This window comes from Citrus clementina, unplaced genomic scaffold (genome assembly GCF_000493195.1).
Source record: "Citrus clementina cultivar Clemenules unplaced genomic scaffold, Citrus_clementina_v1.0 scaffold_9, whole genome shotgun sequence".
NCBI classification, from domain to species: Eukaryota; Viridiplantae; Streptophyta; class Magnoliopsida; order Sapindales; family Rutaceae; genus Citrus; species Citrus x clementina.
In genome coordinates this window covers 7,796,763-7,819,715 of record NW_006261964.1, presented here as the reverse complement: position 1 = coordinate 7,819,715, position 22,953 = coordinate 7,796,763, and the positions used below count along the sequence as shown (strand labels likewise).

Here is a 22,953-nt window from a genome sequence, read left to right as displayed (position 1 = left end):
TAGATTGACCTTTAATCACCGGCTTTTTCAGCTGCTGGTCGTCGCCGGAATTTGGTTTAAAACATAGTTGATTTCAGAAACTTGTTAGCTTACTGCATCACAAAGTATCTCTGCTTTTGCTAAAATCAGTTGGTGTCACGACCTTCGAAATGAAGCTAAGCACTCATCAAGTTATGCTGAGAAAAAAGAAGAAATGAAGCTAGGCATTGACAATGAAAATGGGTTACTATCCCCTTGGGCTTCCCTAGCTTCAAAGCACTGTATGCATTTTCGCTGCTCTTGTCTAATTAGTTACAGTATAACAGCTTTTGTAAGATTTAAAAATAAAAAAATATGCAACATGTACGTTATTGCCCTCAACTACCTAACCAGTGCCTAACCCTTATACACGACCAAGGGGTATATTGTCAATATATGTTTACATTCTCTCTAAGTGTAGCAAAGTCAAATTTTAGGGGAGATATCTAAAATTTATACTAACTATTAATTCAAGGGTGTAAGTATATCCACCCCGCTATTTTTATAAACCCAGTCCACCTATATAAAATAATTACAATAAGTTCATATTATTTTATAAAATTATAAATTAATAAAAAATTTAAATAATTAATTAATTAAATTAATTTTATAATATTTTTTCTTATTTTTTCCGACTTAGTCTTTTAACAATCTTTAACTTTTGAAGCGCTTCAAGATAAATTTAATTTGATTATTTTTCCCTTGTAATATAAAATTACCAAATTACTCTAAGAAATATATATATATATATATATATATATATATATATTATTGTAACTAATTGCTTAGACATTTTTTTTATATTTTATAATCCAATATGTATTATATAAAATTTAATTATTTTCAATTCACCACATGTCCTAATTATATCTTGTTAGTTTAGTGGAGTAATAATAATTGTACTAACAATTACTAATACATCATTAAAATATAAAAAAATTGCATAAAAATTTATTAAAGTTAAAGTAAATTTTTAGATATTTTGGTACTTTTACCTTATGAGGGTAAAATAGTCATACTAATTTATGTTAAAGCAATCTTATTGATTAAATATAATAAAGAAACACAGTTTAAAAAAGAAATGAATATGAATTTATTGATCAATTTTTTAATTTCTTCTTAATTTAAATTTTTTAAAAATAATGTGAACTGATTATAATATTTTTTTTAAAAATGGGTGGGTTTATAAAATTCATGGGGTGGAAATATCATCACCGTTAATTTAAATGTTTGAAAATCTTATGGTTGCTGTTTTAATATATTTCACATTGCGAGCTAGGTTTGTTTATATATGTGGATAATCAATTAGAAGTTTTCTTAGGAATATACATTAATTAAAAGAAGAAAAAACACTTGGTATATCTGATATAAATGTAAATCAAACCTCACTCGAAACCTAATGTGATAGAAATACTTTAGCTGTGTGCTTTATTTGAGTGTTAAAAGTTTTCTTAGGAATATAACTTAAAACAGGGGTTAGTTGTTTGACTTTGCTTATTGAAAATTTTCCCGGTTTATTTTTCAAGTTTTTGGCAGCAAAGTGGCAGCAGATTAACAGACAACAACAATTCATGCACATGCACTTGCTTCAGGTAAAAGGACAACAACGTCTGTAGCTTATCCTCCTGAAGAAGTACTGAAAGAAAGATGTGCGTCGCATTATTTGTGAAGTATGGTCCAAAATCAGTGTGCAAATCTCTATACATTCCAATGCCACAATGAAAGAGGTGTCGTTTGAATTAAAAAAAAAAGAACAAAAATTAAAAAATTGAAAAATATAATGTCCTCCATCTAGATTACTTAATATATGGGGTTGTCAAATTGTGTGTTACCCACAGGCCACAGGCCACCTTACATTGTGGTGTAGGGTTAAGAATCACAATTCAACTTTGCTAGAATGACATGGAAAAGATTTAAGAATTTTCTTTTTTCTTTTAATATTTTCCTTATCTTTCAGATGGTGAAAGTGTTCAATACAAAGAAATTATCTCTACAATCACTGGAAAAGGTGTTGTGATGTGAAGCAAATCTGTTGTTGAAAACGTCAGCTGATGCTGCGTTTTGGAAAGTCAAACTCGTATCTCCTGGAACGACATGTATGAAGGTCGTTTTGGTTAAGTGATGCACGAGAGTTTCACGTGCACGGATAAGTTGCGTTCTTGGTTCGTTAGAATCAGTTAACTCACATGACTGTCACGTGGTTTTCTGGGTTGGTTGCTGATTCGTTAACGAGCTGTTATATACAGCTGATTCTGGCAACAGAGAGGGGTGATGAAAGAGCTATTGTGAGTTGAGAAGACTGGAAACCAAAGGCTTCTTGAGAGACTCTGTAACAAGCTTGATAAACTCTCTGTAACTTCTTTGAACAATCAATAGAATTGGGTTCTGTTTCTCCCGTGGATGTAAGCTAGACTGAAGCTAGCTGAACCACGTTAATTCTTGTTCTTTTCTTTATTTCTTTCAGTTCTAATAATCTGTGTGTATTCTGCTGGATTGATTCTTGGTGCATCTTGTTTGTTTGGTTGTGATCTTGGGAAGTGTTTTGAGTTGATTGGGATAGTTAGTCACTCTTAAACACTACAAAAGGTTTAAATAATAACATTCAAACATTTTCTCTTGCTTAATTTTTATCTCTATTCATTTTTGCAGCATCATCTATCTTATAATTCATTCATACTGGAAATGCTAAGTCACCTGATGCTGCAATCCTAAGAAGCTGTTAATTTTTTTTTTTTTCTCTAGAAACAGAGTTTTATGAAATGTCATGCTCCATAGATCAGATTGGGGGACCTTCTTGGCCATCAATTGACATATGATCAGCTCATTTTCTCAAGCAATGATTATCTCTTTCAACTGGAAAATGTATATATCAGCTCATTGATTGACTCTGCTCACTCGCATACTGCTCTGTTATCTGCTAAAGATCTTCCCTTTGATAATCTTTTCCTTGCTTTACTTGCCTGCAACATGAGAAACCCCTTAGAAACACAGAACTTGTAACAATTAACAAACTAGAAAATGGTTATAATTCTTCCAAAAAAGCAAATTTTCAAATGAGTTTGCACGTCTGTTATTGAATATCATTTTCCCAATGAGCAAAACCATTTCTGCATAAGATGATAATACTAACCATTTCAGATCAAGCTGAATGATTTTAATCTTGAACTTTCAGTCAGAAGGTATCATATACTTGGTTGGGAAAAAAAATTGCTACATATTTACATATATAGTCCAATAAGCTTCTCTAATTTTTAAGGGATTAAATGTTGAGAAACAGACCTGTTTTTCCCAATCTGTAAATGTTGTTATGATGCCAAGCAGAAGTGTTTGTGTAAAAGCACCGGCTTGTATCCCGATCCATAGGCCCCTTCCTCTAGACTTTAACCAGAAACCCAAAATGGCAGCAGTTGGGACTGCACACAAATAATAAGCCCCAAGATTCACAAAAGCAGTTATATTCTGCCACCCACATCCTCTTGCAACACATTAAAAATAATAAAAAGAATTTAGAAACCTGAAAAAAATTATTTCTACTTAAAGAGAACTATTTAGCAATTGAGAGAGTTGAAGAAGTTAATTTAACCTGAAAAGACTCCTTGTAAGCTATCCATGATGACAGACAAACAAACCAGAGGAGCCATGGTTGTGACATAATCCACAACTTGTCCCTCATTGCTGAAAACATAACCAAAAACACGCCGGCTGGCAAAGAGAGATGCACTTACTATGATAGTCTCCATGACTGCCATAAAGACCACAGCATAGACAGCTACACGGGCTCTTTGCACATTCCCAGCTCCTAGTCCATTTGAAACTCTAGTACTATAGAAGGAAATAATGGTTAATCTGCTAATTAGTTGATATAAAACAATTATTATTTAAATGATTGTTATGAACAAACCTCACTGCACACCAAGTCCATAAGGGATTGCAGAGAGGGTTTGAATAGTACTGAGACTGCCCAAAGAAGTTGACAAATAATGAGCAGTCGGGAAAAAAAAGAAAAAAAGAAAAAAAATCTATTTCCTTTGGTAGGTGCTTCTCTGTATAGAACTTTCACATACAAAGTCTATGTCAACATACCATACAGATAGGACTGAAGTTTCAAGCTGTGGGTTAGGCAACAGCCCTGACATTAAAATGAGCAATTCAAATGACCACCATTCTAGGCTGCAAAATTATAAACAAAAGAAGATGCATGAAAATTTATGACGTGTCTACGATATCTATGAGAAGGGAAAATGAAACTCCAGAAGATAATTAACATACCAAACCATTACTGCAGAAGGGATAGCAAAGTGGAAGAACTCTCCAATTCCTCGGAACAACTCCATTGAAATTGGAGCCCTGGATTCTGCATAAGCAGTGGAGAACTTCATGTAAATTGCCAAGAAAGTTACATTCAACCAATACGATATACCAATTGCCAATGCTCCTCCAAGGTTTCCCAGTCCAGACTTGAATACCAAACCCCAACAGATGGGAATATGCAAACAAAGAGCGGCATAGGAGCTTAAGAACATGGGAATGATCAAACTTTGAGACTGAAAATATCGAATAAGCGCCTGCATTGCTGCATAAGCAAACAGAGCTGGAAGAAGCCAGATTATAAACTTGCCTACTTCGTGTGAAATCTGGGGGTCTTGGCCTACCAAAACTAGCAGCCTTCCCATGTAAATCCCTAGAAAGGAAAGCGGAAAACATACTAAGAATAAACAAAATATTGCAGTGTAAATTTGAGTTCCAATTCTTTGATATTGCTGAGCTCCATATGCTTGCCCACATAATGTTTCCAGAGCACTTGCCATTCCTAACTGTTTTATGATTAAATTTTTTTAAGACAATCTTTGTGATTAAAATTAAAAACATAAATAATTTAAAAAATGCTAGTCGGCAGACACCTACCAAATTTTTTCTCAATATTGAATCCATCCGTAACCTACAACGAACTTAAATTTAAAATACCAAACTTATCCGCAATCTACAAAATTATTCGCAGTGGACATATTTTTGTAAATGGGTTTAGACAAATTTACATATTTACGACTAATTTTTCCGTCCTAATAGCAGCGGTCGGCTATAGGATAGTGGTTTGCTATTGTTCTTTAGTTTTATACACAAGACATGTCAATGTATTTTTGAACAACTTGCTAGAGATAACTTCAAATTTATTTGCAATCATACTATCACATGATGTGAATTAAATTTTTTCAGTTGCGAAAGAGAAATTGGCCCAAAAAAAAAGGAGGATTAGTGAAGTAATTACTAACAATTTATCTTGACAATAAAAGTTTTTATTAACAAGTTGATGTGCAAAGAGAAATTATTATGGGTCGAAAAAAACCCAGCGTTAAATAAAAAGTGGATGATATATATGTGTGTTTTTGGGCACCAAACAGATAGTGCAAAGTGCTAGCAAATTTTATAGATCTACTCCTCCAGCCTTGCCGACTTTTACCGCCTAATATTATCAGAATTTATTGAAAGCTGTAAATTACAAAAATGAAACTCTAAGCTACCTCCGTCAATTCCACAAATTAAATAATAGGGGACCCATAAGATTTTTTTTGTAAAAAAAATCATGGGTCCTGTCCTGTTATAAGATTCACGAACTAAATAACAGGCCCTCTAGGATCAGATGTATTATTTTTAAAAAATATATTAAAAAATAATTTAGTCCAATTTTTTTATAACAAATTATATTTGCGTCCAATGTGGATACATGCACAAAAGGCAAATGTCTTGTTGACTAATTGATCCATGATCAATTGATCATCATGCATGACGCAAAGGTCTTAAATGTAAAACAAATGGCAAATTTTTTATTAATTATTGTATGGTTATCTCTGACTGGTTGACCAAATTATTGATCTCATCGGTTAGCCTTTTAAATTAGGAATTGGGTCCATTTATTTGAGTGTTAAAAACTCTTTCTAACCTGTATGAACTTTTATTTATTTACGGTCAAAATTTATTTTTTATTTTATTTTATTTAATAATTACCAATCACATAATTATATTTTTTTATATAAAAATTTTGATGAGGAGAAAATAATATCCTTTAAATTAACCTCAAAATGCGGTTGCACACAACGTAAAAAATATTTAATTAAAGTCATCGCACTAGTTCTTTGAATTCATCATTAATCGTTTTATTAATGGAAAATTGAAGCTTTCTGCTCAAGAAAGTGCATACCATAAATCACTATAAATTCAGAAACATATGTAATGAGTTAACAGCCATACACAACATCGATCACAAAAACCGATAATTCAAATTCAATCTTAGAATTATCATGGCTGAAGTGAAGCTTCATGGGACCCTGCTGAGTCCATTTGTTTACAGGGTGATTTGGGCTCTGAAATTGAAAGGCGTGCCATATGAATTTGTTTCCGAAGATCTCTCAAACAAAAGTGCATTGCTTTTGAAGTATAATCCGGTTCACAAGAAGATCCCAGTGCTCGTCCATGGCGGAAAACCAGTTTGTGAGTCCATGGTTATTCTACAATACATTGAAGAGACGTGGCCACAGAATCCCTCCTTGATGCCAAATAATCCTTATGATAGAGCTCATGCTCGATTCTGGATCAAATTCGCTGAAGACAAGGTTCGCTCACAACTCTGGCAAACACGTTTATGATTAAGTTCATTCTTTTCAAATTTGTTTATTTATTGATTTATTTTAAGATCTAGATGAGGTGACGAGGATAAGAAAATCCACCCGCCAAACACTAACTCTTATTCTCTATATGTACTCGAACTCGGGTGATGGCGCAAAGTGAAAGTGAATTCATAGCCAGTCGAGCCCAGCCACCCAGGGGTCTTTTTCATATTTATTTGTAAAAAGTTCTCTAAACTGTTAATTTCTGGTGTCTTCAATGTTTTATCCTTAAATATGAAAAGATGTAATAAGTTAAAGTTAACACAACCGTTTTTAACTTCACGGGGAATTTTGATGACTTTTGAAGCATTGGGAAAAAGTGAATTTACTAGCTAATGACAGATTTTACAACTCAGTGGTTGAACTCTCTTAATTAACTTATTAAACCTCTAATTAAAGTTTATTGCGACACGTGTGCATATTGTCTAACGATATTTCGCTTTTATATACATATTATTATTAATTAACCATGTCGGTGATAAAATCAGATGTAAAATATTTGTGGCAGGGTGTTGCGGTTTGGAAAATGTTTCGTAGCACTGGACAAGAACTACAAAACACAATGAAGGAAGCCTTGGAAATGCTACAAACCGTTGAAGAGCATGGCTTGGGAGAGAAAAAATTTTTCAATGGAGACAATATTGGTTTAGTGGACCTAGCGTTTGGTTCAATTGTTTATTGGTTGCAAGTCATTGAAGATGCAGTGGGAGTTAAACTATTTGAATCACACAAATTCCCTCGCTTGCATGCCTGGCTTGAAAATTTCAAGCAAGTCCCCATAATTGAAGAAAACCTTCCCAATCAGGATGAAATGTTGGTTGTTTTCAAACGCCGTCGTGAACAGTTGGTGGCTTCTGCTTGAATGCAGTAGCATAACATTTGTTTGTATGTCTCGCTTTGTGCTTGTTTTGGTATCTAAAAACGTCCTTTTTTTTCTTTTTTTAAATTACTGTCTTATGCTAAGTTCGGGGGACCAGCATAATGGTTACTTTTATGGATATGAATAATAAAATAAGGGACTCGATTTGTCTATATATTAATTTCTATATTTCTCTTAACAATATTAAAAAAAATAAATACAAAATTATAAGAGTAAAACATTAAACATTTATATATCCAATTTGAGGGTGATAATATTTCCACCCTATTATTTTTTAGACACATCACACATCCAAGGGTTGTGTTTTTTGTTTTGTGTGAAAATAAACTTTTTTTTCTTTTAACATGTTATAATTGTATTGATATATTTATAATCATATTTCTATTGGGACTCATTTAAATCAATTTTATTAAATCAAAGTCCAAAATTTTACCCTCAATCCCTAATTAATGTTACAACTTCTAACTATTCAAATCGGGTCCAGCGTTGGTGCAGTGACGGCCTAGAGGGTGGTGGTTTGTTCTTCTTTAGTTGTTGACACATGATATTACATGGCTTGAGGTTTTCTCGTTGGCACGTTGCTACTCCAACAATTGGCTTTTGTTATATTTTTTTGGGAAATTATCAGTCATATACCTTTAAATGACACCAGTATCAAATGTGTTACAACACTTTTCAAGTGTATCACTCGTATACCCTAAGTTGACAAAACACTTCTGTCGTCCACCGATCCGTTAACTGCCGTTTACGAGCGCTGACATCACAAGGGTAATTTAGTCTTTTTCTTAAAAACGACATGTCATCCCATTTACCTAGTAAAAACGACATGTCATATGATATATTTTGATAAAAATGACATGTCATCCCATTTACCTCATTTTGAGTTTAAAGGGTAAAATAGTCATTTTGCTCAAATTCTGTTAAGTTCTTAACGGTAGTAAACGGAAAGGTGGACGCCAAAACTCTTTTGTCAACTTAGGGTATACGAGTGATATAAGTGAAAAGTGTTGTAGTATGTTTGATAACGGTGACATTTAAGGGTATACCGGTGATAATTTCCCTATTTTTTTTCTTTTGTAAATTGCTAAACGACGTAGGTTTAGGTTTAACTATTATAATTTATAATTTTAGTAACAGTGTTGTCTTTTAATAGATAGGAGCCAAATAATCTAAAAATTAAATTGTTGAGAGAGACAATGAGCCATAACATAGAATCAATGAACTTTAGGGTCTCCAAGTATCCTTTGTCTGAAATTATTAATTATTAATTTAAATGTTTGAAAATCTTAACACATTTCACATTTTGAGCAAGGTTTGTTCATAGAGGTGGCAAAAAAACCCGCCCGGTCCGGATCCGGACCGGACCCAGCTCATACGGTTTGGGTTTTACCCGGCCCGTATTAAAAAAGAATCCGGTTTCGGGTTTTGAAAATTAATACCCGGATAATTCCAGGCACGGATCTGGGCAGAACCCCAAAAACCTGGAACCCAGATCAGCACCCGGTTAAAATTTTTTAATTTTAAAAAATAAAATAAAAATATATATATCACATTACATTTACAAACCCTAAAGCTCTCATAAACTTACACTCCCAAAGCCACCGCTCCCTCCCCTTCAACACTCCAAGTCAACTCCCCCATCTTCAACTCTCCAAGCCAAGTAGCCAACGCCCAGCAGCAACACTCACCCCTCCTTTTCAAACGCACAAAGAAACCTTAAATCTCAATCCAAGAATAAATTAATAGAAATATTTTCTTATTCTTATTCTTCTTTCTTCTTTTTTCTCTCTCTCTTTTCCCACTTCTTAGATCTGGTTTGTGACCCACCGTGCACACCACCTCCACATCATAGCCATGTTTGTGCAGCAACCATCTTGTCAGTTTGTTCTTTGTTGTTTGATATTTTAAAATTTTCATATATTATATTGATAGTTGGTATTTTATTTGTCAATTGTAATTATTATGCTACTTAATTTAAGTTTTTGATGGAGAATGAAATGAATGAATTTAGGAAGAGATTGAATGAATTTTATTTACTTCAAATTTACAAAGTAGATTGAAATAATTAAGATGTTGTAATAATTTATTACAGGATTTCTTCCCTTTTAATTCAATTTATATGGGCAGAGGAAACCCGGATAAAAAAATCCGTGCTCGGATAGTGCCAGGCTTAGCCCGGCCCGCATATGACAAATCCAGGCACGGTCCGGGTCCGGATAGCTATGTGTATCATGCGGGTCGGTCCCGGGCAACCCCAAACCCGAACCCGACCAGGACTTTTGCCATCCCTATTTGTTCATACGTGGACAATCATATGTGATTCCTAACCTTTTAGATGATATTATTTATCAAGAAAGTCTTAAGTATTCTCAGGCACCTCATTATTATGCTAGCATGAACAATACTCCCCCCCCCCCCCCCCAATCAAATTTTTGTGTTGTTTAGCATCTCTTTTTGCTTGTATTTCTATGTTGTCAAGCAACTTCATCAAATGTTTTGTTAAGCTTTTACGTTCATATGTTAAATTTACAACCTATTTGATGTTTCACCTTGATGACCTTGGTTTGATTCCTGATTTTTTTTTTAACCACCAAAAAAGTGGGGTTAGGTGGGACCCCTATCTGAATCTCACAAATTGTAATGGGAGTGAAACTATTTGAATCTCACAAATTCCCAAGCTTGCATGAGTGGTTTGAACATTTCAGGAAATTCCCTGTAATTGAAGAAAATCTTCCAAATCAGCATGAGGTGGTGATCGCTTTCAAACGCCGTCGGGAAACATTGGTGACATATGCGTGAATGTAATATCATAAAATAAGTTTGTGATTCTCACTTTGTGCTTGTTTTATTTTTGTACTGTTGCTAAAACAGATCCTTCTATTTGTTTAATTAATTTTACTATTGAGACAAACTCCATGTTGGGTACTATTTAATGGATATAAATAATTAATAAATGAAACTCCATTTTACATATTTCTATTCTCAGTTTCTCTTAACTTCATACAAAAAGTAATAAGCATGCATTTTAAGCATACATTTTTATAAGGCGCAACATTACAAAGTTATATATCCAATTGAAATATATATATATATATATATATATATATATATACATACAGGGAAATCAAAAACTAATTTTGAAAACTAGGGGATATATATAATTCTATGCTAAAATTCAAGGATGCCGCTGAACATTTTGCTAATTAATTTTGCACCCTCTAACAAGTAACAATTAAGACCGCCCGTGTCCTTGCATTATAGCAGCTGGGGATGGTAATGGGTATTGGCTGCTGCAGATTTGTTATTACTAAGTGTTTGTTTGATATGATTTATTTAATGGTTATAAGTGCTTATTTAATCTCATAAGCTCTTATCATAATTTTAAGTAAATTTTATACAACTCTTATCACCAATTAATTAGACAAAGAAAAATTTAACTTTAGCAAACAATCAATATGTTCAAGTCATTAAAGCAAAATATTTCAAAGTAATTAAATTAAAATAAAATATCACTCATATTAAGCTTGAAAAGTACAAAATTTTACTTATTAAAAAGTTAATGTATCCATCTTAAAATACATACGGATACTAGAAGGAGCAAGGTATGCATATACTAGGAGTAAGGCATGCAGCTGTAATGAGTTAGATTAGGTTTAAGAATTTTGAAGGCTAGAGTAATAACTTTAACTTATATACTTAAAGAAAATCTTCCAAATCAACGTGAACTAGTGATCTCTTTCGAACGTGGTCGGGAAACATTGGTGGTACTTGTGTGAATGTAATATCATAAAATAAGTTTGTGAGTCTTCTTTTACACTTGTTATGTTTTTGTACTGGTGTTAAAAATATTCTTTCTATTTTGTTTAATTAATTTTACTATTGAAGTGAGCTTCAAAGTGCTATTTAGTGGATATAAATAATTAATAAATGAGACTCCATTTGATATATTTCTATTCTCAACTTCTCTTAGCAGTACATAAAAAATAAGAAGCACGCATTTTAAGCATACATTTTACAAGGCGCAACATTACGAAGTTGTATATCCAATTGAAATGGAAAAAAAAAAAATTAAGTAAACAGCATGGGAATGAGAGACCAACTTTTTGAAAACAAGGGGATATATCTAATTCTATGCTATACTTCAGGGACGCCGCTGAAAATTTTGCTAATTAATGTTGCAACTTCTAACAATTCAAGACCGCCCCCGGCCCTCCGTAATAGAAGCTGCTGATGGTAATGAGTATCGCTTATTATGGGTTTGTCATTATTAAACTGGCCAGTAACCAGTTGCCTTGTTTTTTTTTTAAAGTTCGTTCGCTATAATTTTTATAATTAGTAAATCCATCCACAACACGCAGGCGGTTTTTTTTTTTTTGTAGATATTTATATTTAAAATCACAAATATTAAAAAATTATATCTAATAATTTGAATTACATAATTCAAAATATAATTTTATAGTAACAGCCTAAAAAATCTACATAAATTACTCAATTTTAGATTTTATCAATGTAAAAGAGAAATTAAAGTTTTAATATTAAAACAAATACAAAAAATATATCATTCTAACACAAAATAATTTTGTTGTAGGCAAATAATCATTACTAAGATTAATGCCTTGCTCTATCTTTTAGTTAATATACAAGTATTGTTAACAATATTAACAAATATATTTTGGACAACTATTGACCATTAATTAGACAAATAAAAATTCAATCTTAGCCAGCAATCACTAAGTTCAAGTCATTAAAGCGAAACAAACAAAAGTAAATAAATTAAATTAAAATATCATTAATATTAAACTTGAAAAATACTAAATCTACTTATTAAAAGCTTATTTTTTGTGTGTGTGCGTGTGTATACAGCTATACATTTACATTCATACATACTTGAAGGAGTAGGGTGTGTAACTGTAATGAGTTAGGTTAGGTTTAGGAATTTGAAAGATTAGAGTAATAACTTTAACTATTATATTTTTATGATTAAATTTTTTTAAGACAATCTTTGTGATTAAAATTAAAAACACAAATAATTAAAAAAAATGTGGGTCGGCAAACACCCGCCAGATTTTTTTCTCAATACTGAATCCATTTGTAACCTGCAATGAACTTAAATTTAAAATACCAAATTTACCTACAATCTACAAAATTTACAGATTGACGGCAAATTTTGCCGTCCTAATAGCAGCGATCGCCTAGAGGATAGTGGGTTGCTATTGTTCTTTAGTTCTATACACATGATATGTCTATGTATTTTTGAACAACTTGCGAGAGATAACTTCAAATTTATTTACAATCATACTAGCACATGATGTGAATTAAATTTTGTCGGATACGAAAGAGAAATTGGCCAAAAAAAAAAGAAGGATTAGTGAAGTAATTAATAAAAATTTATCTTGACAATAAAAATTTTTATTAAAAAGTGGATGTACAAAGAGAAACTATTATGGGTAAAAAAAACCAGCGTTAAATAAAAAGTGGATGATATATATATGTGTGTTTATGGGCCCCAAGGCCCAAACAGATAGTGCACAATGCTAGGAAATTTTATAGATCTACTAGCCTGGCCGACTTTTACTGCCTAATATTATCTGAACTTATTGAAAGCTGTAAATTACAAAAATGAAACTACAAGTTACCTCCGTCAATTCCACAAATTAAATAATAGGGGACCCATAAGATTTTAAAAAAAAATAATCATAGGTCCTGTTATAAGATTCACGAACTAAATAACTCACGAACTAAATAACAGGTCCTCTATGATCAGTTGTATTATTTAAAAAAAATGTAATTTAGTCCAATTTTTTTATAACAAATTATATTTGCGTCCAATGTGAACACATTCACAAAAGGCAAATGTCTTGTTGACTAATTGATCCATGATCAATAGATCATCATGCATGACGCAAAGGTCTTAAATGTACAATAAATGGCAAAATTTTGACTAATTATTGAATGGTTGTCTCTGACTGGTTGACCAAATCAATGATCTCATTGGCTAGCCTTTAAAATTAGGATTTGGATCCATTTATTTGAGTTTTAAAAAATCTTTTTAACATGTATGAATTTTTATTTATATACAGTCAATATTTATTTTATATTTTATTTCTATTTAATAACTATATTTTTATATAAAAATTTAGATCAGAAGAAAATAATATCTTTTAAATTAACCTCGAAATGCGGACATAACTTGCACACAACGTAAAAAAATATTTAATTAAAGTCATCGTACTAGTTCTTTGAATTCATCATTAATTAATCGTTTTATTAATGCGAAATCGAAGCTTTCTGCTCAAGAAATCGAAGCTTTCTGCTCAAGAAAGCGCATTCCATAAATCACTATAAATTCAGAAACATGTGTAATGAGTTATCAGCTATACTCAAGATCGACCAAAAAACCTGATATTCAAATTCAACCTAAGAATTATCATGGCTGAAGTGAAGCTTCATGGGGCACTGCTGAGTCCATTTGTTTACAGGGTGATTTGGGCTCTGAAATTGAAAGGCGTGCCATATGAATTTGTTGCAGAAGATCTCTCAAACAAAAGTGCTTTGCTTTTGAAGCACAATCCGGTTCACAAGAAGATCCCAGTGCTTGTCCATGGCGGAAAACCAGTTTGTGAGTCCATGGTTATTCTCGAATACATCGAAGAGACGTGGCCACAGAATCCCTTGATGCCAAATAATCCTTATGATAGAGCTCTTGCTCGATTCTGGATTAAATTCGCCGAAGACAAGGTTCGCTCACAACTCTGGCAAACACGTTTATGATTAAATTCATTCTTTTCAAATGTGTTTATTTATTCATTTACTTTAAGATCTAGATGAGGTGACGAGGATAACGAAATCCACCCACCAAACACTAACTCTTACTCTTCATATATACTCGAACACGGGTGATGGCGGAAGTGAATTCATAGCCAGTCGAGCCCAGCCACCCAGGGGTCTCCTTCATATTTATTTGTAAAAAGTTCTCTAAACTTTCAATTTCTGGTGTCTTCACTGTTTTATCCTTAAATATGAAAAGATGTAATAAGTTAAAGTTAACACAACCGTTTTTAACTTCACGGGGAATTTTGATGACTTGAAAAGCATTGGGAGAAAGTGAATTTACTAGCTAATGACAGATTTTACAACTCAGTGGTTGAACTGTCTTAATTAACTTATTAAACCTCTAATTAAAGTATATTGCGACACGTGTGCATATTGTCTAACGATATTTCGCTTTTATATACATATTATTATTAATTAACCATGTCGGTGATAAAATCAGATGTAAAATATTTGTGGCAGGGTGTTGCTGTTTGGAAAATGTTTCGTAGCACTGGACAAGAACTACAAAACACAATGAAGGAAGCCTTGGAAATGCTACAAACCGTTGAAGAGCATGGCTTGGGAGAGAAAAAATTTTTCAATGGAGACAATATTGGCTTAGTGGACCTAGCGTTTGGTTCAATTGTTTATTGGTTGCAAGTCATTGAAGATGTAGCGGGAGTTAAAATATTTGAATCACACAAATTCCCTCACTTGCATGCCTGGATTGAAAATTTCAAGCAAGTCCCTGTGATTGAAGAAAAGCTTCCTAATCAGGATGAACTATTGGTTGCTCTCAAACTTCGTCGTGAACAGTTGATGGCTTCTGCTTGAATGCAGTAGCATAAAATTTGTTTGTATGTCTCGCTTTGTGTTTGTTTTGCTTTTGTTTTGGTGTCTAAAAACGTTCCTTTTTTTTTCTTTTTTTAAATCACCGTATTATGCTAAGTTCGGGGGACTAGCATGTGGTTACTTTTGATGGATATGAATAATAAAATAAGGGACTCGATTTGTCTATCTATTAATTTCTATCTTTCTATTACCAATATTCAAAAAAATAAATACAAAATTATAAGAGTAAACTATTAAACATTTATATATCTAATTTGAGGGTGATAATATTTCCGCCCTATTATTTTTTAGACACATCCCCATCCAAGGGTTGTGTTTTTTTATTTTGCGTGAAAATAAATTTTTTCTTTTAAACATGTTATAATTGTATTGATATATTTATAATCATATTTCTATTGGGACTCATTTAAATCAATTTTATTAAATCAAAGTCCAAAATTTTACCCTCAATCCCTAATTAATGTTACAACTTCGAACTATTCAAATCGGGCCCAGCGTTAGTGCAGCGACGGCCTAGAGGGTGGTGGTTTGTTTTTCTTTAGTTGTTGACACAACATATTACATGGCCTGAGGTTTTCTCGTTGGCACGTTGCTACTCCAATAATTGGCTTTTGTTATATTTTTTTTCTTTTGTAAATTGCTAAAAGACATAGGTTTAGGTCTAACTGTTATAATTTATAATTTTAGTAACGGTATTGTCTTTTAATAGATAGGAGCCAAATAATCTAGAAATTAAATTGTTGAGAGAGACAATGAGTCATAAGATAGAATCAGTGAACTTTAGGGTCTCCAAGAATCCTTTGTCTGAAATTATTAACTATTAATTTAAATGTTTGAAAATCTTAACACATTTCACATTTTGAGCTAGGTTTGTTCATACGTGGACAATTATCTGTGATTCCTAACCTTTTAGATGATATTATTTATCAAGAAAGTCTTAGGTATTCTCAGGCACCTCATTATTATGCTAGCATGAACAATACTCCCACCCAATCAAAATTTTGTGTTGTTTAGCATCTCTTTTTGCTTGTATTTCTATGCTGTCAAGCAACTTCAAATGTTTTGTTAAGATTTTACGTTCATATGTTAAATTTACAACCTGTTTGATGTTTCACCTTGATGATCTAGGTTGAATTTCTGATCTTTTTTTTAACCACAAAAAAGGTGGGGTTAGGTGGAACCCCTATCTTTCATATAAATCATAGAATGAATCAACTACATAAAGAGGTGAATATAAATCAAAATCGCAATTGCAAGGACATAAGAACGGAAAAGAGAAAAATACAAGATCAAAAATGGAACACAAAAATAAGCAATTCTATTGCCTGATATGAGAAATTACCCACATATCCAAAACGAAGATTATTAGATAAGCTAGCAGAGATATCCTGAGAACCCAAGAAACACCGATGACCTTGAAGAGTGCAGGCCAAAGAAATCAGCAGTAGAAGTAGCCTTCCGAAGCACATGACTAACCAGGAAGTAGAAGAAAATGTCAAACTACACACCCGACGCAAAGAAGAGGTATAGTCCGAATGAACAAGGCCTTAGAAAAAAAATCCAAGAAGCCGCCATGGCTGAGTCCGACTCTACCTCAAGCACAGAATAATGGAGCTGAGCAGCTAACTCTAACCCCTCAAAAACAACCATGAATTCTACATGAAGGATCAATTAGTGCCCAAGGAAGGAACCAAAAACATCCAAAGCCACATCCCGATGATCACGTAAAATACTCTCTAAAGCAGACATCCCAGGATTACTCCTAAAGCAACCATCGATAGTCAGCTTCACCGCCCCAGGTGGTGGCCACAACTAAGAAACTAAAAGAATCGGCCTGCTAGATGAAACAACAACTCTCAAGCACTCTGTAAATTGAGAACCTAAAACTCTTCACAATTGGAATGGTTTAAGACCAAAGGCAAAACCAGCAAGCCTAAGATCCAACATCGCCCCATAAATAATGGCATCAACAAAAAATGCGATTGAGTCAAACTTCAATGCATGACAAGCCTTCTAAAATTACCACAAAATGAAACAAGGAAAAGAACTCGAATATGGCTCCAAGAAAGGGCATATCACTACCAATTAAGAAATAAAGTACGGGGGAACAGAAAAGTAACATAGCGCAAACCAAGAGTACATAGAAAATGGACCCAAACCGGCCTAACTCGAGGGCAATCAAGAAATAAATGCCTAGAAGTCTCAGAAGCCCGACCACAAAGATACTAAGAAACTATGTAGAAATCCCCCGAACGCGAGGCATCATCTGCGGTCAAGAATTTGTGTCATAACCTCTAGAGAAAAAAGGATATCCACGAAGAGATATGTCGCTGCCAAATAACAAAAAAAGCCTCATCCCTCGGCCTTATCCAATGCACAATATTTGAAGCAGTCCTCAAGGAAAAACTACCATCAGGAGAAAGGTCCCACAAAATCACATCCAGTTCCCCACTAGAGATAGGAATCAAAAAAATATGCACAACAATTAAAAAAGGGCAGGACATCCTGAAGCTTACCCCTATCTCATATTGTATCTTGCTAATAAAAAGAAATTGGCACCAGAAAAGCCACCACATGATTATAAAAGGCCAAAGGACAGCTAACAATCATACCAAAAACAACCCTCGGCCAAACAACCAACACACATGAAGCTCAGCAACATATTGAATCAAGCATAGGTGCCTCCAAAGAGGTTAGGTAGGATATCAAAACAAAACCATACTCGGATGTGTAGCTGTACAATACTTAAAGTTCATAAAAGAAGCCCATAATGAAAGCTGCTCCTAAAAACACCACCAAAGCTTAAGCTCAAAACACTTAACCATATCATTAAAAGATTGGATACCCAGGCAGCCCTCATCAACTGGATAACAAACTGCCATCCATCCACAACAATTAATCTATTGCCTAGTCTCAGAGTCACCCTATAAGAACTGGGTGAAAAGTCTCTCTGAGTGCTGAACAACAGCTGTAGGTGGGCGGTCCTGACCTTCTACATGATAATATCGAGAAAGTCTTGGGTATTATCGGGCAACTCATCATTATGCTAGCATGATCAATAATCCCACCCAATGAAAAATTCGGGCTGTATTCTTTAGCATCTCTTTTTGCTTGTATTTCTATGTTATCAAGCAACTTCAAAATTTTTTTAAGCTTTTACGTTCATGTGTTAGATTTACAAGCTTTATGATGTTTCACCTTGATGAAGTAAAAATTGAACTTAATTTATATCGAAATTATCTAGAAGCTTCAATTTTTAAATAAATAAATATTACTTATTATGCATTGTAGATCAAAAAAAAAAAAAAAAACCATTCACAATAAGTACATGATTGATGCGTTGATTTTAACCATGCTATCAAACAAAAATGAAAAGAAGTATTTGTGTTTCAAAGGTATAGTCAAAGACAGCAGCTCGGCAACCTAACACGCTGGGCACCCACCTGATTGATGCCTTGATTTTAACCTTGCTATCAAACAAGAATGAAAAGAAGTATTTGTGCTTCAAAGGTACAGTCAAAGACAGCAGCTTGCAACTTGACTTGCTGGGCACCTAAGCTCTCTAGTACAAGTGATCCATGATCGTCATGCATGACGCAAATATATTATTTTGGGAAAGAAATGCCTATTGTATAATTAATGCGCGGTTATCTGAGTAGTTGACCAAATTAATGATCTCATTAGCTGGCCTTTTTAATTAATCAAAACATAGATGTAATTTGAAAATGAATAAAAACATGACTCCTTTTTTAAATTAAAAATAGCATCACTTGTCAATTCAACATTGTTGAAGAGTATGAGAGGGGAAAAAGCAAAAGAAAAAGAAAGAATGAGAGGATATTATCCATATTATTTATATATATTGGGGCAGGGTGGAGCTGTTGGGAAAAATGTTTTTTTAGCACTGGACAAGAACAATATTGGCTTAGTGGACCTAGCATTTGGATGGGTTGCAAGTCCTTCAAAGGTATAGTGCTTGTTTAGTATTAGCTTATTTAATGGTCATATATATATTTATTTAATTTTAAAAAAATTTCAAAATTTGTGTTATTCTTTAGTTTTATTTTGAATTTAGCTTTTGGAATCAAATAAATTATTTTGACTCTATCAGTAGAAACTCAAATTTTGAGTTTTTTGGAGTAGAGATTAGAAAGTTTTTTTAAATTATTAAATTATTTATTATGCCCATTATTTATTTTATATTCTTATTTTATTCGTATTCATTTCACAACATAACTTAGAAAACTTGTACATTAAAATAAATTTTTAATTTTTTAATAAAATCTCTTTTGACAACTGATGAACTAAACAATTTTTTTTAAGTCAAAGATTTATTTGTTAAAACTCTGCTAATTGAATGTCTATTTAAATAAACTCTATTTAAAAAGCTATACAAAATGGAGCCATAGAGGGAGTGAAGCTATTTGAATCTCAAAAATTTCCTAGCTTACACACGAGTGGTTTAAAAATTTCAAGCAAGTCTCCTTAATTGAAGAATAGCTTCCAAAGCAGGATGAGATGGAGGATCTCTTTCAAACAGTTGATGGAAAATGTTGGTGGCATCGGGATAGATGCAATATTATGATTTTTTTTTAATATTTTGTGTCTTGCTTTAAGCTTGTTTTGTTTTTGTATTGGTGTTAAAAAGAGTACTTTTGCTTTGTTTAATTTTACTATTGCGGCAAGTGATATTATGAAAAGGATTTAATCTAATTTATGGGTATCATCGGGCTGAAATCAAGAGATCTGAGATTTGCACCCTACTAAAATGGGTGGGGAAGGGACTAGGTTTTTGTGAGGTTAAAAAATAAAAGAAATCAAAAAAATAAAAGGAATGGAATAAGATTATTAAATAAATAAAAGGGTATTCTACACAATTTATTCTTTAACTACTATGACCATCACTCTCAAAAGTTTAATTTTTAAGGTTTTACTAATAAAAGCAAAATGACTTATTTAATCTTCAAAATTTATACTCAAAATACAATCAAACTATCGAAGTTTTCCCACATGGGTTGTGAAAAGGACTATTGGTGATTTTATAAATGTCATGGAAATCTCACCCCTGAAGCTAGCTTTCGGAGTTGAGAGAAGTTTAAGACTACCTGACACTAGTATCAGAGTCCACATTCACCAACAATTTAATAAAGAGAACGAGTGTCTATCTTTTGACCCAAGGCCCGATGTGTGAGGGGAATTGTTGGAGTTATCCCACTGTTGAGCGTTAGATATTTTATACTAAACAAGCACTAAGTTAAATAAAAAATTAAAAATATTAAAAATAATTTCGATTGAATTTTTTTCATAACAAATTACTATATTGACTTCCAATGTGGATACATGCACAAAAGGAAAGTATCTTGTTAATTGATCAATGATCATCTGACGCAAAGATATTAAATGACAAAAATTTGATTAATTAATGCGTGGTTAATTATCTGACTAGTTTATATTAACCATCCAAATACAGACGTAATTAATTTGCACACAAAGTTGAAAAAATGTATTTTGTTGAAATCTTATTGGCTCTTTGAATTCATCATTAATCGTCTTATTAATGGAAATTTGAAGCTTTGGGCTAAGTGCTAAAGAAAGCACATTCCATAAATCACTATAAACTCAGAAACATATGTAATAAATTATCAGCTATACTCAACATCAAATTCAATCTTAGAATTAACATGACTGAAGTGAAGCTTCATGGGGTATTGCTGAGTCCATATGTTTACAGAGTGATTTGGGCTCTGAAATTGAAAGGCGTGCCATACGAATTTGTTGCAGAAGATCTCTCAAACAAAAGTGATTTGCTTTTGAAGTATAATCCAGTTTATAAGAAGATCCCTGTGCTTGTCCATGGCGAAAAACCAGTTTCTGAGTCCATGGTTATTCTCGAGTACATTGAAGAGATGTGGCCACAGAATCCCTCCTTGATGCCAAACGATCCTTATGATAGAGCTCTTGCTCGATTTTGGATTAAATTCATCGAAGACAAGGTTCGCACCACAACTCTAGTAATCCCGTTTATAAATATATTCTTCTCAAATTTATTTATTTATTTGAGGTTTCGATTAGACCATAAGAATAAAGAACTTCACCCACTAAACCCCCAACTCTTGTCCTTTGTTACTCGAACTCGGGTCATAGTACGTATAGCGGATTCACAGTCAATCAAGCCTAGTCGCTCAATAGCCTTTTTCATATTTATTTGTAAAAAACTCTTTAAACTTTCAACTCCTTGTTTCTTCACTATTTTGTTTCTAGAAATTTTTATTAACCAGTAGTGGATTTAGCTTCATCAGGGATAAATATTAAAAGATACAAAACGTTAAATTTAATATAATTGTTTTTAAACATGAGGGGATTTTGATTATTTTAAAAAAACATATAGACTAAAAGTAATGAATTTACTAACTCTCTTAACTGACTTTTCAAACCTTTAATTAAAGGATATTGTGACTTGTGTACATATTGTCTAAGTTTTTTAGCATACAACATATATATTAATCATGTGGTGATAATAATTAGATTAAAAAATACTGTGGCAGATTGTCGCTATTTTGGGACTGTTTCGTAGCATTACCGGACAAGAACTAGAGAATGCAACGAAGGAACTCTTGGAAATCCTACAAACCCTTGAAGAACATGGGTTGGGAGAGAAGAAATTTTTCAATGGAGACAATATTGGCTTAGTTGACATAGCATTTGGTTCAATGCTTTTTTGGATGCAAGTCTTTGGAGACGTAGTGGGAGTTAAACCATTTGAATCACACAAATTTCCTAGCTTGCATGCCTGGTTTGAAAATTTCAAACAAATCCCTGTAATTGAGGAAAACTTTCCTAATCGAGATGAATATTTTGTTTATATCAAACGTCGCCGTGAAGAGCTGTTGGCCTCTGCTTGAATGCAGTAGCACAAAGTTTGTTTGTATGTCTCACGTGTGCTTGTTTTGTTCTTGTATTGGTGTTTAAAGCTGCTCTTTTTTTCTATGTTTTTGTTATTGTCTAGTTCCAAGCTCGGGAGGCTAGCTGACCGGGGTACTTTTAATAGATATGAATAATAAAATAAGGGACTCAATTGTATATATTAATTTTTATCTTTTTTTTAATGATATTTAAAAAAAATAAAAAAAAATTTTCTAAGGGTACAACATTCCACAAACAATACACACACACGCGCACACACACATATATATATATATGAGGGTGAGGGTGGTGATATTTCCACCCACTACTTTTGTAAACATTCATATCCAATGGTTGTATTTTTATTTTGTCTGAAAATATATATTTTTTTAATAGGCTACACTTGTATTGATGCCTTTATGATCAGGTTTCTATCGGGACTCATTTTAAATTTACCCTCACTAATTTGTGGAGATGCGCTGTAAGTTTCTCTAATTCATATAACTTTTAACAACTCAAATCTTGCAGATACTATTTATCGAGAAAGTATTGTGAGTTCTCGAAATAGCACAATATTATGCTAGCGTGATCATATCCTACCCAATAAAAATTTCGAGTTCTATTATTCAGCACCTCTTTTTGCTTGTGTTTATATACTGTTATGCAACTTCAAATGTTTTGTTAAGTTTCGATGTTTGTAAGTTAAATTTACAAGCTTTATGATGTTTTATCTTGACGAAGTAAGAATTGAACTTAATTTGTATCTAATTATCTAGAACTTACATTTTTTAAGTAATTTTTCTTATTATGCATTGCAATACGTTC

At 32.8% G+C, this 22,953-nt stretch overlaps 4 protein-coding genes across 4 annotated transcripts; 3 read left to right on the top strand and 1 right to left on the bottom strand.

Annotated features, from left to right (window-relative positions):
* Positions 1 to 2,909: 2,909 nt before the first annotated feature.
* LOC18032485 (protein DETOXIFICATION 12) lies at positions 2,910 to 9,201 on the bottom strand. The gene is made up of 8 exons (XM_024185569.1): positions 9,149 to 9,201; positions 7,242 to 7,335; positions 4,288 to 4,832; positions 4,102 to 4,188; positions 3,925 to 3,975; positions 3,602 to 3,840; positions 3,298 to 3,503; positions 2,910 to 2,978 (listed from the first exon to the last, which is right to left on the bottom strand). Exons 1-8 carry the CDS (start codon positions 9,199 to 9,201, stop codon positions 2,910 to 2,912), a joined length of 1,344 nt encoding a protein of 447 aa, XP_024041337.1.
* LOC18032237 (probable glutathione S-transferase) lies at positions 6,190 to 6,831 on the top strand. Its single transcript, XM_024179092.1, has 2 exons — positions 6,190 to 6,626; positions 6,799 to 6,831. The coding sequence occupies exons 1-2, from the start codon at positions 6,315 to 6,317 to the stop codon at positions 6,799 to 6,801; spliced, it is 315 nt and encodes a 104-aa protein (XP_024034860.1). The 5' UTR covers positions 6,190 to 6,314; the 3' UTR covers positions 6,802 to 6,831.
* Positions 9,202 to 13,752: 4,551 nt separating the features above from the next.
* LOC18031806 (probable glutathione S-transferase) lies at positions 13,753 to 15,392 on the top strand. Its single transcript, XM_006420377.2, has 2 exons — positions 13,753 to 14,298; positions 14,854 to 15,392. The coding sequence occupies exons 1-2, from the start codon at positions 13,990 to 13,992 to the stop codon at positions 15,205 to 15,207; spliced, it is 663 nt and encodes a 220-aa protein (XP_006420440.1). The 5' UTR covers positions 13,753 to 13,989; the 3' UTR covers positions 15,208 to 15,392.
* Positions 15,393 to 20,906: 5,514 nt separating this feature from the next.
* LOC18032710 (probable glutathione S-transferase) lies at positions 20,907 to 22,127 on the top strand. The gene is made up of 2 exons (XM_006420376.2): positions 20,907 to 21,218; positions 21,771 to 22,127. Exons 1-2 carry the CDS (start codon positions 20,907 to 20,909, stop codon positions 22,125 to 22,127), a joined length of 669 nt encoding a protein of 222 aa, XP_006420439.1.
* Positions 22,128 to 22,953: the final 826 nt, after the last annotated feature.

Bases quoted from the DNA above. Each gene is read 5' to 3' on its own strand.
- LOC18032710 (XM_006420376.2), top strand. From the start codon at position 20,907: ATGACTGAAGTGAAGCTTCATGGGGTATTGCTGAGTCCATATGTTTAC. The intron at 21,219-21,770 runs GTTCGCACCACA...ATACTGTGGCAG, and splicing joins TTAAATTCATCGAAGACAAG to ATTGTCGCTATTTTGGGACT.
- LOC18032237 (XM_024179092.1), top strand. From the start codon at position 6,315: ATGGCTGAAGTGAAGCTTCATGGGACCCTGCTGAGTCCATTTGTTTAC.
- LOC18032485 (XM_024185569.1), bottom strand. From the start codon at position 9,201: ATGGGGGAGTTGACTTGGAGTGTTGAAGGGGAGGGAGCGGTGGCTTTG. The intron at 7,336-9,148 runs GTAAGTTTATGA...ACCAAACGCTAG, and splicing joins GGAGCGGTGGCTTTGGGAGT to GTCCACTAAACCAATATTGT. The intron at 3,976-4,101 runs GTATGTTGACAT...TTCTTTGGGCAG, and splicing joins ACTTCAGTCCTATCTGTATG to TCTCAGTACTATTCAAACCC.
- LOC18031806 (XM_006420377.2), top strand. From the start codon at position 13,990: ATGGCTGAAGTGAAGCTTCATGGGGCACTGCTGAGTCCATTTGTTTAC. The intron at 14,299-14,853 runs GTTCGCTCACAA...TATTTGTGGCAG, and splicing joins TTAAATTCGCCGAAGACAAG to GGTGTTGCTGTTTGGAAAAT.